At 35.9% G+C, this 13,543-nt stretch overlaps 1 protein-coding gene across 6 annotated transcripts in view; it reads right to left on the reverse strand.

Moving 5' to 3' along the window:
* Positions 1–13,543, reverse strand: part of RALYL (RALY RNA binding protein-like) — a 764,437-nt gene that overhangs the window by 29,887 nt on the left and 721,007 nt on the right. For all 6 annotated transcript variants that reach the window (XM_011995651.1, XM_011995653.1, XM_011995654.1 and 3 more), the window contains one exon: positions 3,618–3,790. In XM_011995651.1, coding sequence (XP_011851041.1) covers positions 3,618–3,790 — 173 coding nt within the window. The remainder of the gene's footprint in view (positions 1–3,617; positions 3,791–13,543) is intronic.

Raw genomic sequence — 13,543 nt, forward strand, 5'->3', positions numbered from 1 at the left:
CAATGGTTTTTGAAAATTTCTGATTTTCCCTTACTATTTTGTAAAAAAGTCAAGAGAGACTCGGAGAAGTTATTTGGTTAGGTAGTTCAATTGGGACTGATAATGACAAATCTGGGACTGAAATTGGCTATGCCCTCTCTTTCATGTCAGCCTTTCGATAACTGTCTTACTCTTTCACTTTCTCATCCAATATTTGGAGTGACTTCATGTCCATCTAGATGACTCATCTTGCATCTGAGCCCCTTATTCCTTAAATTCTTCATCTGCTGTGACTTTGGCACTGATCCCACTTCTATCACTCCCTCCCATGGAGCATCTCATCATCTCTAACTGTCCACCTCTGAAATATCTTGGTCCCTAAGTACAGACTTTGTTTTTCTTTTATTCATTTAGTTCCTCCTTCTCTGGTCCTTAATGGTATATATAGGGGCTTTTTGTTCCTTTTGTGCCTTTATTTTCTCATTTTTAACCCCCTGCCCTAACCGTGTTCCCTTCCTTCCCCATTGGTTAGATTCCATGATCCATCTAGTCAGCCACTCTTTTTAAACTAATATCCTCAACTCCTTTTATTTATTGTTGCTTTTTTGCACATATCTGACAAAAATGCAACTCTGAACATGTTTGCTTTCTTCACGCTTCCATAAGGGCTGATAAAAGCCAATGGAGAAAGGCAGATTGATGACTTCATAACAGTAGTTCTCAAAGTGTGACCCCAGACCAGCAGCATCAGTATAATTTAGGAACGTGTTACAAATACAAATTCCTAGGGCCCCCTTCAGCATACTAAATCAGAATCTCTCAGAATGGGACACAAGAATCTGTGTTTTTACAAAGTTCTCTAAGTAGTTCTGATACACTTTAAAGTTTGCAAAATACTATATTAATTCTTGATCTTTAACCTTAACTGACTACTAACACTGCCAATCTTTATATGTTTTCTCAATTAGTAATCTTTAGTGTTTTCCATAGGAGCCTTTTCATATCTTTTTCATTCTCCTCAAATCCCTGATAGTGCCCATCTCTCCTCATTCCCCAGAGGTTATCACTCTCTGACTTATCTTAGTTTGTGCTTGAACTCCCTCAAACTCCTGCCACAACATCCTCAGACTAACCATAGTCACTTGCAGTGGAGGAGTCTTCAGTTATATATACTTGTGTTCTGGATTCCTTTCCTTTCAGCATTGGGGAACTTTTATCTTTCTCTTCACCAAGTTCTCTCTCTGTACTGGCATCCTTCACCTAATCTCATCACAACTTACATTCACACTCTTTGGGATTTTGATTCTATGTGTGATGAAAAACATTGTAGGGTTTTAAGCAAGGAAATGGCATTATCTGACAGATAGTTTATAAAGATTTTTACCCTTCTTCTGTGGAGACTGGGTTGCATGAGGCAAGAGTTGAAGCAAGAAAACCAGTTTAGATATTATGGAAAATCTGAAGAGCAGGGATGGTGGCTTGGGTCATGGTACTTGTCGTGGAGTTGTAACTAACTTTGGGGGCGTGAGTTGGAAGTAGAATTAAAGATAAAGGTGGTGGTCAAGGATGATCTTAATCTTTGGTTTTAATAACTATGTTAATGGTGATGCTGTTTACCAGAATGAGGAAGCCTGGGAAAGAATAAAATGACTGGAAAAAAATCAAGACTGTTTCTGGCCTTGTTAAGTTTCAATTGTTTATTGGAGATCTGTGGGGTGATAGGCAGCTAAACATTTGACTCTAGAGTCCCATGAAGAGATCAGGGATAGAATGTGAATTTAGGAATCTTGGCCTATAAGTAATATTTAACACTCTAGTATTTGATGAAGACACTTTGGGACAGGGTGTAGAAAGAGAAGATTGCCTATGACAAAGCCCTGAGCTACCCTAATATTTAAAGTGGGAGCATGGAGGGACAATTTCTAGTACAGGAAACTGAGAATGAGCAACTGGTAAATTAGGAGAATTTCTCAGAAGATGGAAGTAGTCAGCTTATGCAAAATTCTGCTGAGAAGTAAATTAAAATAAGAACAGAGAAGTAACCATTGTAAATGGCAACATGGAGGCCTCCAGAGAGCTCAAGGAGTATAGTCACAGTGGAATCCTGACAGCAGAGGTCTGATTAGAATGAGTTGAGGAAATCATGTTGTTGAATTAGTCCTGCCGAATCATGTAGTCCTGCCTAAGGAGAAGCTGGGACATTTGTTTGTTCTTTACTCTAATCCTTAATCAACAGATTCCTGAAATCAATATCAGTCTCAGAACAGGTGCTTAAGTTCTGCAAACTGATACAGACTTTCATAGAAATAGGAGTGGTTGTTAAAAGCTCATATTTGAAAAGTTTAAATGAAGGTGCTGGCTGAGCACGGTGGCTCACACATGTAATCCCAGCACTTTGGGAGGCCGAGATTGGTGGATCACTTGAGGTCAGGAGTTCGAGACCAGCCTGGCCAACATGGGGAAAACTCATCTCTTTTAAAATTACAAAAATTAGCTGGATGTGGTGGCAGGTGCCTGTAATCCCAGCTACTCGGGAGGTTGAGGCAGGAGAATCGCTTGAACCAGGGGGGCGGAGGTTGCAGTGAGCCAAGATCATGCTACTGCACTCTATCCTGGGTGACAGACTGAGACTCTGTCTCAAAAATAATTAGTTAATTAAATAAATAAACAAAAAATCATAAAGGTGCCATGAATTTTAACAGAGCTGGCATGTTAAAAGTTAATATAGAATCTATACAATTCAGCTGTCTTTGAAACTTGATAAAACAACCACCCAGACAAAATGAGTTAAGTTAACAAAAGGTACAGTATTAAAACAAACTGGAATTGGATTTTTACCTGGGATAAGTCAAGTTTAATATGATCAGTCCATAGATATTTGGAAATTGGCAATATATACACACAAACTTGCCCGCATATCATTTTTATTAGTTCAGTCCTTTGAGATAGTATATTTAATTTCATGCTTGATAAAATATGAGAAATAACATCCTCATCAGCATACATTTACCAAGTCCGTGATGTGGTTATGCAGGAAAGGACATCTGGAAATGAGCAGTATAACGATTACAATATTAGGAAAATACAACTTGTAAAGAAGAAGGTCTTAGCCAAATTCCCAACTCATAATAACTGATTATCAGGCAGTACAGGAATTAAAAATGGTGAACGCGCCATCTACCAAAGTGTCATCTTAGGGAGCACACTGTAGACAAGACTGTTGGCCACAAAAATAGTATAAATAGTTATCATCAGTTAGTAACCCAGGTATCTTCCAGTATATTGTAGTTTGTTACCAGGATATTATATCCACATATAGTTCACTTGTAATCGTATAAATGCAAGGTTCCTTTTGCAATGGAGCATTTTGGAGAGAATCTTTCACTTCGGACTTTAAATATACCTAATCACTTATATAATATTTATTTTCCTCCTTCATTTAGACCTTCCTATTTTAAGTTAGCAATAAAGTATTGAGCACTTATTACGTGCAAAGCACTATACTTGTGTTCCCTTAAATATATGCATATAAGAGAAGTAAGCCCCAAATGATTTAATCCTTATTTTAGAATGAATGAGTTGCTAACATGCTAGTGTTGTTACCCAAAGGGTGTGAATACCAAATGTTTCGTTCCTACCAGCTCATGACCCCCATCTTCATCGAAGTCCTCCTCTATCCCATCTGTCATCTCTTCTCCATCAGCATCTGGCCCTCCTTCAGCAGGCTCCTCTGTAGAGTGATCTGCAATCTCTGACACACATTCCTCTTGGATCAGCACTAGACTCTCTTCCAATTGCTTCTTCTGAGCTTCTAGGGGGGAAAAAGCAAATGACTACTACCTTGGGTTGCTCATGAGCCATTTGGATAAACCATGAAAAAACAGTCCATGAAAGGGTAAACTCTATATGCTATTAAAGGTGTACAGAAGGTTAGGTAACATTATGCTTTAAGTGATTTTTTTCAATTATGTACAGTTTTCTATGTGCACTTACATGTAAGCATATTTAACAGAATTAGCAAAAATTAGGGAATCCAGATGGCAGTAGTACATAAATTAGGAAGATTTACATAAACAGATTGATTTTTCTGGCTACTTTATTTTATATATAGTGCTTTCTAAAAAGGATGGTCTTTCTGAGAGGAAAATAGAGCAAAAACAAATGGCAAAAATCAGACTCATCATAGAAATTGTTCACTTAAGGAAGCAGGATGGAGAGAATTCATTGACAAGTTCAAACCTAAGTGAAAAAGACAAAGAAAAACTCACTGAGGAGAAAAGTACAAAAGCAAATATGTTGTTTTTTTTCAAAAAACATGTCTATGTGAACAATACCCTGAAAATTTAAAGTCTAAATTCTGTTGACAGATGTGGTTAACTTCAATGGTTAAGAACATAAATTCTGGGGTCAGACAACCTGGGTTCAAAGTTGAGCTTCATCACCTAATAGCTTTGTGATGCTGTTCAAAGTCAAAATGATTAACCCTCCATGTGTCTTAGTTTTCTCATCCATGCAATAAGGACAACAATTTCCTACACTTTCAGGGTTTGGTGTAGTGAACCAAAGTGTTAGTATAGTGACTTGCAAATAATAAGTGCTCAACAAACGAAGCTACACTCTACATTAGTAGAATTTCTTCTAGTTGTCAGGATCTGTGCATTCCATTCACAGAAACCTGCACAAATGGAAAGTGTGCTGACAGTATCATAATTATTTCCTCTAGTGGGTGGTATTCATTTCCTATGATAATATAAAGAAATGTTGGGCATCTAATAAATTAGATCGTCGTATGTTCCTCCTTCTCTACCTTATTCCCATGTGTTCATGACTATTCCAAAGTTGGTTGTTTTCACTAATTTTGCTGGGTTTTAAAAAATCAGATTATTAATCTATCCTTTGATCTGAGTTTTTAAATAGCCTAAATTTTGATAATTCATTACAATAAAGGTAGTTTATAGAGCTAAATAACTTTAGGGTATTCATTTCTGGTCTTTTTCATAATGTGAGATTAAAGGAAAACGAGCACTGATATAAACATTTTGTCTCAGCACGAAACTTTTCAAACAACTAATATGTAAATTAACAAACTGATAGAAATATAATGTACAAATAAGCAAATAAGCAGGTATTCTTTCCAAGAAATTGTTTACAATTAAAATAATTTTATAAATAAATATGTACCTGTACCTTCTTGCATTTTAATTCTCCAAATGATAAAGTTTATTGAAAATAAGACAGTAGTAGAGGGTTGTTTTGCCTTGCCTCTGTTGTCAAAGTTTAATTACTCTGAGCTCTAGTTGACAGGATTCTAGCTCTAGCTTTGTTACTTACCCACTGAATTATAGACACTGAGTTTGAGTCTAAGTTTTGGCCATTTGGTCAGGTCAGGTCATTTAAACAGATTAAGTCATTCTTTCTTCATCTATACCTACCTCTGGGTTTTACTGTGAGAATTAGCAGAGCTTGTATTTGGGAAATGTTCTGCAAATTATAAAGGACTACATAAATGTGTTCCGTGTTCTATTAGACACAAAAGGGAGATGGTATGCTCTTACTGTGAGTATGTTGAAGGAATAACAACAGTAAGCGTAGATCAAGAGGCCTGTTCAGATCAGAGAATAACACACATGGGGCTGAGCCTCTGTTTCAGAGGAGGAAAGGAGCTGGTGGATCAAACCAAAGCTGCAAATAATTACTATGGGTATCATAAATGACCAGAACATAGGCTCCCTTTCATTAAGAGAAAGACATTTACTTCATATAAATAGACACAAGCTATACACGTCTTGATGTTTTTAAAATCAACTTATTAGGTTCAAATTTCTCCATTTAACAACATTACTAGTGCAGTAAGGATGTGAACTCTGCTTTTAAAACTGTACTTTTTATCTTGATATGCATATACAGATGTACTGATGGAAGGAAGTATGGTATATAAATTCTTCCCATTTTTCCTAATGTCTATATAGCATTTAGCACAGAAAGTCCTGTGAAGACTATAAAGTGGTTATTGTAAAATATAACCAAGATTTTTTCTAAATACAGAAAATTATCCAATTTAAGAAGGTAGAAGTGAGTTAAAGAAAAAAAATCTGTTTAATCTAGAGAAGACTCAGTTGTCTGAATTAAAAGGAAGGTAAATAAGGCAAGAAAGACCAAAAACACTCTCAATTTTACTCTTACTGAATATTTCTAGGTTTTATTCTCATTTTCCTTCCAGATATCATTCATTGTGCTCTACAATTCTAGATCTGCAACCTAGGTCAACCCACATACACATCTATGAGTAGGCTCCACTGAGAAAACGATGTGATAGGTCGACTAGCTCGAGCACTGGACAGTTTTGAGTCCTCTACCAATAATCACATCTCTTGTTCTATTCTGTTGCCTCTCCTATCACTGATCCTTTGACTGCACGATGGAGGTGGCTACTCTGGTTTTGGCCCCCACTCTTCCTCCTAAAAAAGGTTTTTGTACATATCATCTAAACCCCTCACCTCTTGCCACTGTATGTCACCATTCCACTTGTTTGAAATGCCCTAGCTTTCAAGACCTGGTGCTGGTACCTCAAGAAAGAGGGAGAAATAGAAATTTGGGATTCTTATAATTCTATGCAGTGAAAAATGCTTTGAATCTTATAATTTTTTTAAAACCAAACGTTCTCAATGTTAGGTTATTGTGTTTATCAAACCAAACATTCTCAATGTTAGATTATTGTGTTTATCTTTTTGTTACAACACATAAATGGACTTTTGCTTAAGACTGACAAATATGAGGAATTCAACTGGCCTAGCATATCCATTTCTTCTCTCATGATTCCAGAAACATTTGGTTTTTGAGAACGCTTATGTTTTGATTTTGAAAGTAACATATACATGTGTGTGATATATATATAATATTTATATATAATATATATAATTTATTTATATCACACACACACACACACACACACATATATATATATAATTTTTTCTCTAGAAGATCTCTGGCCAAGGAAGCATAGCAGATTTTCAAAGGACCCCTGTAGGACCCGACTTTAAAGATGCATAGTCCTCATCTGGCTTCATATATCAATTTGTTTCAGCTTGTATCAGGAAAGCTGACTTTCCTGATCTTCCCAGCTGAATGTAATCTTTCCCTCTTTGATCAACCAAGGCCCTGATCAAATGCTGTCTTATAGTTAGTTCTATTTTCTTATCTTTTCATTAGTGTTTAAGCTTCCTGGAAATTTGAGCTATTGCCTCAGAAGATCGTTGTCACACTAAAAGGGGATGATATAGAGGTTCATCTTCTGTAAACTGAAAAGCACAATACAAGTCAGTTATCAAAACATTTTGTTGTGCTCTGTAGCCCTCACTAAATGCCTTGCACATGAAGAGGTAAGGTATCAGGAAGGATATAGAGTTTGAGATCCATACTTCTGCTAATTACTAGTCCTATTAATTGTGGTTTTCTTCTCTAAAAGGTAAGCATGAAAATAACATCTATTTCAGAGAATTGCTGTGTGCTCTAATGAAGAAAAAGATGTGAATGTGTTTTTTAGACTGCAAAGACCACACAAACGTGTTATAACAGGTTCAAAACAGTTCTTGAGTTGAATCTATATTTATTTCTTGATTGCTATAGACACATTTCCCATGTCAAAATTATTCACCCCTACTGATCATTAAGAATCAGGCACTACAAAGATTATTTTGAATTTTGGTTTCAAAATGGCCTTTTTAGTTCTATGTTTAGACAGGCATAGTCTAGTACTGATACAGTTTGGCTGTGTTCCCACCCAAATCTCATCTTGTATTGTAGCTCCCATAATTCCCACGTGTTGTGGGAGGGACCCTGTGGGAGATAATTGAATGATAGGGGTGGTTTCCTCCTAGTAAATAAGTCTCACAAGATCTGATGGTTTTATAAGGGGTTTCCCGTTTCTCCTGATTCTCACTCTCTTGCCTGCTGCCATGCAAGATGTGCCTTTCATTTTCTGCTGTGATTGTGAGGCCTCCCCAGACACATGGAACTGTGAGTTCATTAAACCTCGTTTTTAAGTTAGCCAGTCTTGGGTATGTCTTTATTAACAGCATGAGAATAAACTAATACAGTACATAGTACATAGACACAGTTACTCTATTTTTTGCATTAATATACAACATACATGTGATTCTGATGTATTTCAAAGGCAGGGGTATATTAATACAGTTCATTGCAAAAAATCTTATATATTATTCTCATCATCCAATCATTAACTTGAAAGCTAAATGCTTAGAAGTCATTATCTGAGTTGAGCAAAAAAAAAAAGCTTTAATTATAATGGTAATTGATTCATAGGAGTTTAACAAATACAATCAGCCTGTGCTTTAGTAATAGGTAGTGAACATAGCTTTTGTCATCTCAATGGGAAATATTATAATCACTAAACAATGATAGGTTCCATGAATAAAATCACACATGAAAGCACATCTTCTTTATTAAACTGTTGGTTCACAGTTTAATAGGCAGTTTTGATTCAGTAATTATGTTGCTGAAATAGAGATAAAGCAACTTGTTCTTTTTTTTATAAATAATTATCTAATTTTACTTTTCTTAGAGATGAGTAATGTTGTTTAGTTTATTCTTAACTTTATACAGTTCTCTTTATTTGCATAGTTATTTTTCTAGTCATCACTCTTTATTGTCAATGTGAGTGTGTGAGTGTGTATGTGTGTTTGCGTGTATGTGCATTTCTCTCTCTGCCACTAAAGCTTCTTTGGGGCAGAAACATTTTTGTTATTCATCTTTGTTTACCTGGTGGCTAACTCAGACCCTTAATCACAAATTAAGTGTTTGCTGAATGTATTAATGAATTGTGGAATCAACTAATGAAAATAAATGTCAAATGTGTCAAATTCTTTTTAGTTAAAGTGGCTGCTGAATTTTGCATACAGTGGTAACAAAAATATAAATCCAAGATTAAAACAAACAAACAAACAAACTGAAAAACCTCCTTGCCACATTCTACATAACAATCCCATACCACAAAGTCAAACTAAAATGTGAGGTGTGAAATTTTCTGAGAAGAAAATTGTTTGTGTTTATATTGACAAGTCTTCAAGAGAACAATGAAATGTGACGTCTTCCAGTGCTTATTGGAGGAGCGCTGCCTTCGAACACTAACATATTTTGGAGTCTGTTGGTTTCTTTAAGTCAGAGTGATGGATGACCATAGCATTTCTTTTGTGAACAGAGAAATGAGTATCAGATTTTTTTTTAAAGAGTTGATTAGAAGCCAAAAAGCCAGCAGCTTATGTCTAAAAGACACCTCTAAGACACCTACATTATGGATTACAACAAAAAGGTTTATAATGGCTACAAGTTAGTGAGTGCTTATGAAGTGCTCGCCATGTAAGATTCATTAACTTTAGTCCTTGAAATACACTGCAATGTAGGCTTATTTATCATTTTATGCATGGGGAAACTGAGGAACAAATAAGTGCTCATGGTCACACAGTAAGAAGTGCAAGAGCTGGAATTCCAACTTAAAATTCCTAATCTTATAACCTTGGCTGTTTTCTTATATATCTCTTAAAAAAGAAGGCCTAATCTGACATACCAAGGGAATGCTTCGAATCTCTTCAATAACCAATTTTAAGTTTAAGAATGAAGAAGTCTGTTTAGTTAGGGGCACATGTTGTAGTTAGCTAAACAATGACTATCAAAGGAAAAGAAGTATAAATTACAGGTAAATATTTCTGTTAAGGGAAAATGCCTAAGGCTTTAAAAAGCCATGAAAGGAAAGAATTTAATATTACATTCCAATCCTCATATTCAAATATTTTTTTCTGCACATCTCATCTCTACTTCAAAAAGCTATCTATGATTCAGAAAACAAGTTAGAATTGTTGAGATTTATGTTCAAAGCATTTTTATTAAATTGAGTTTGCTGCATAGCTATTATCATTAATATAACTATGAAAATTGGTTGAGTTGGCAATTAAGTTTTTTGACATGCTGCCTTAATTGCTAGATAATTGCTAGCTGAATTGTACTTAGCAGATGGTTGGAAAGAATGTTGATACAAAAACAGTCACATTATTCACTAGAGCCAAGCTAGTATCCTTGAATCATTGTTTTTGCATACTAGTATAAACTGTATTTTAAGAAAAATTTTATATTACAACACTTGAATATAGTATGAATTTAACTCAATGGTTCCAATAAATGCCATTTAGAAAAATGCAACTTATTATGGATGGTATTACTATCAACCACATAAATGAACATCAGGAAAATTACATAGACTGTTTTTAGATGAATATATTAGTTATGTAAGTACATTTTTGGAGGAAATGGCGTCAAAGTTGTTCACATGAAATACTCAAGATTGTTGAGATGACACAAATGCAACATAAATCATTTAAAAATTATTGATATAATTGTGTTTATTTAAATATAATAATGGTTTTAATGGAGATATTATTTTCTCCATTTAATAGGTTTTGTAAGGACTTTCCCAAATTTCATTCAGCTAGTAAGTTAAACTAGGTCTCTAGTGTGATGTGAACCTAGTTTTGTTTTATTCCTGTCTGGGACCTTAGATAATGTAAATCTGTTTTCCACAAGGAAGATGAATTGGAGAGGAAACAAATCAGAAGTGGAGGCCAACTAAAAGGTGATGTTTAGGAGGATGAAAATATCCTAACTGATTTGTGGTGATGGTTGTGTCACTTAGTAAAAGTACTAAGTCATTGAATTATACTCTTGAAATGAGTAAATTTTATTCTATGTAAAATATACCTCAATAAATTTGTTTAAAAAATAAGGTGAATGCAACAGAACATATGAGAGATGATGAGGGTTTGGGTATTGGTGTATCTTTAGGAAAATAGAAGGGGTGGGGTAAAAATATACCAAAGGTATAAGATTTGGCAACACTGCTATAGTAGGAATAGAGGATAATGTTGAGACTGGCAATTTTATAGGGTACAGAGGAGTATATCTAGGTAGGAAAATGAGGAGAAAGAATTCAATTTTGAAAGACTGTGATTCAGTTATTCCCAAGATGGCTTCAATATTCCCCTTGACTTGACAACTACAGGTAGGTTTCTTCCTGACCATAGGCCCTGGAGCATCCTTTCCTTAGAGTGTTTGCTTTAACAAACTTGCAATTGTAAATTCTTTCTCTGCCCATTTGAGAGGCAAATTTTCTGTAACCCAGGAATATTTTTCTTAAGATTCAGGAGCTATTTCTTTGACATGTTATCATTGAATAAGATAGGGCCATTGTCTTCCAGTCTCCTTGGGAGAGTAGCAGCCTAACTTTAATAAGGGCTAATTAGCAAACACAGATGGTGACCAAATCTCCTCCTCCAACATCCTCCAATACTTTTCCATTAGCTTGCTCCAGCATTCAAGAATCTGCTTGCCTTTAGCTGATTCTAGCATTAAAAATGTTATCCTGTCTTTTATTTTTGCAGAGTCTAGTTCAATTTTATCTCCTATTGCAATAGTCTTGAATAAAGCCTTCCTTGCTGCTTTTAATAAGTGTTCAGGGCAATCTTGCCTTTACAGTTAACTGATGGATAGCTACAGGAAGCACTCCAGTAAGCAGTTGAAAGGTTTGATCTAGTTGCTAAAGACAACTCAATGTCTTTCCTCTGCCTTATATTGAACTTCTTTAAAATATTTAATTTTTGTACTCAAATATTTCTACAAGCTTGCTGTGAAAAACAGCAGCGTTTTGTTCCTACCTGTTCACCATTTCCAGCTCCTTAAAGGCTTTCCACTCACTTGGCTGAATGTTTTAAATGCACGCACTCCTATTGGCTGAATCTTTTAAATACACGCACTCCTATCTCTAAATAATGTTTATATTGCTACTTCTCAATCAGTTTTATGCACTATCTGTTGACATTATCCCTAGGAAGCTGAGGATTCAGTTCTTGGTCCTACAATCCCCACTCACTTCCCATCTCTCTAGAGAATCACATTGTAAATTGGATTTCATAAATTTTCAGTTTTTACATAATTTTTACTATGAAAGTACTTCGTGCAGCTAAGCTGTTAGCACAGGATGAATAATTTTTCTTTCCTGCAGAGTATTTTATTTTCTCTAGAATTAAAAACTGCCTCACATTTTAAAACTTAGTTCTCTAGGTGCTTCTCTTTATGTACTTATGCAAACTTACTCCTCCTTCTTAACCAATCCTCTTTCCCACCCAGTAGCTATTTCATCAAGTTTGATGTCTTAAAAAGTCTATCCCAGAGCTTTTGAGCAGTTCTGACCTGGACTCATTTCTTTCCAGATCTCTTGCACAGCTCATCTCCTAGCATCTCTGTTACCTCTATCTTGAAAATTCCTTTTGTTTGTTGCTTTTAGAGTCCATGCTTTAGGAAGGCTGTTTTTCTTCTTTCTTGGTTTATCACCGTGCTTTGGTGAAGTACTCTTTTTAGTACTTCTCAGAGAAAGGGTATATCAAAATAGTTAATTGGAAGGCCATTAGGCTGAGATGGTTCCTGTGCCTTGGGTTCCCACATAGGTAAACTGAAACCCAACTCAGATTGAATAGAGATGAAATATGAAAACTGAAACTTAAGCTTATTCAGATATTCATCCTTTAGTTCTCATATCCTTCCCCTATTTTCCATTTCTGTTTTTTTTTCCATATTTTCTGGGAGAGTTTCTCCAATTTTGTCTTCCAATCATTGTATTATTTATTTGTGCTATCATATGTTAATTTCTAAAAGCTCTTTTATCAGCCCTTTGAATACTCAGTTTTATAATTTTATGTTTTTATTATAGTATCTTCTCATGTCTCTGAGGGTATTAGTCAGTGTTTTTTTTTTTTCCCCTTCTTTTTGAAGTTTTATTCTTCCTGTATATGCTTGTTTCCTCTGATTTTTTTGGCATTTGCTTATTATGTTAAATGTGTTCTTTCATCTGGTGATTCTTATTTGTTCACGTTAACAGTATTAAAATATTGATTGACAACTTTGTAAGTATAGAGAGATACTGTCTCTGTAGGTGGACTGGCTGAGTGCTTCCTTAGCTGATCCTATATCAGCATCTTTAAGTCTTTCCTCTTTGGCTACTCATGCTCCCAACTGAAGACTCTTCTAGTGTCCTGCCAGTGCTCTGGTAGCTGAGTCAGGGAGAAGGTGGCATTTCTACAGTAGTTACAGAAACTTTCCCCCCCTGCCCTTTTTTTGAGGTGGAGTCTCCCTCTGTGGCCCAGGCTGGAGTGCAGTGGCGGGGTCTCGGCTCACTGAAAGCTCCGCCTCCCGGGTTCACGCCATTCTCCTGCCTCAGCCTCCTGAGTAGCTGGGACTACAGACGCCTGCCACCACGCCGGCTAATTTTTAATATTTTTAGTAGAGACGGGATTTCACCTGTGTAGCCAGGAATGGTCTCTATCTCCTGACCTCGTGATCCACCCACCTTGGCCTCCCAAAGTGCTGGGATTACAGGCGTGAGCCACCGCGCCTGGACCCCCAACTGCTTTTAAGTGCTCTCAAGTTTCCTTGTCATCTACCAGCCCTGAGACCCACTGTTTTACCTTCTCTAGAGGAAACTTCTCCAGCCTTCTTTCAAAGT

Source organism: Mandrillus leucophaeus, unplaced genomic scaffold, assembly GCF_000951045.1.
Source record: "Mandrillus leucophaeus isolate KB7577 unplaced genomic scaffold, Mleu.le_1.0 Scaffold494, whole genome shotgun sequence".
Taxonomy (NCBI): Eukaryota; Metazoa; Chordata; class Mammalia; order Primates; family Cercopithecidae; genus Mandrillus; species Mandrillus leucophaeus.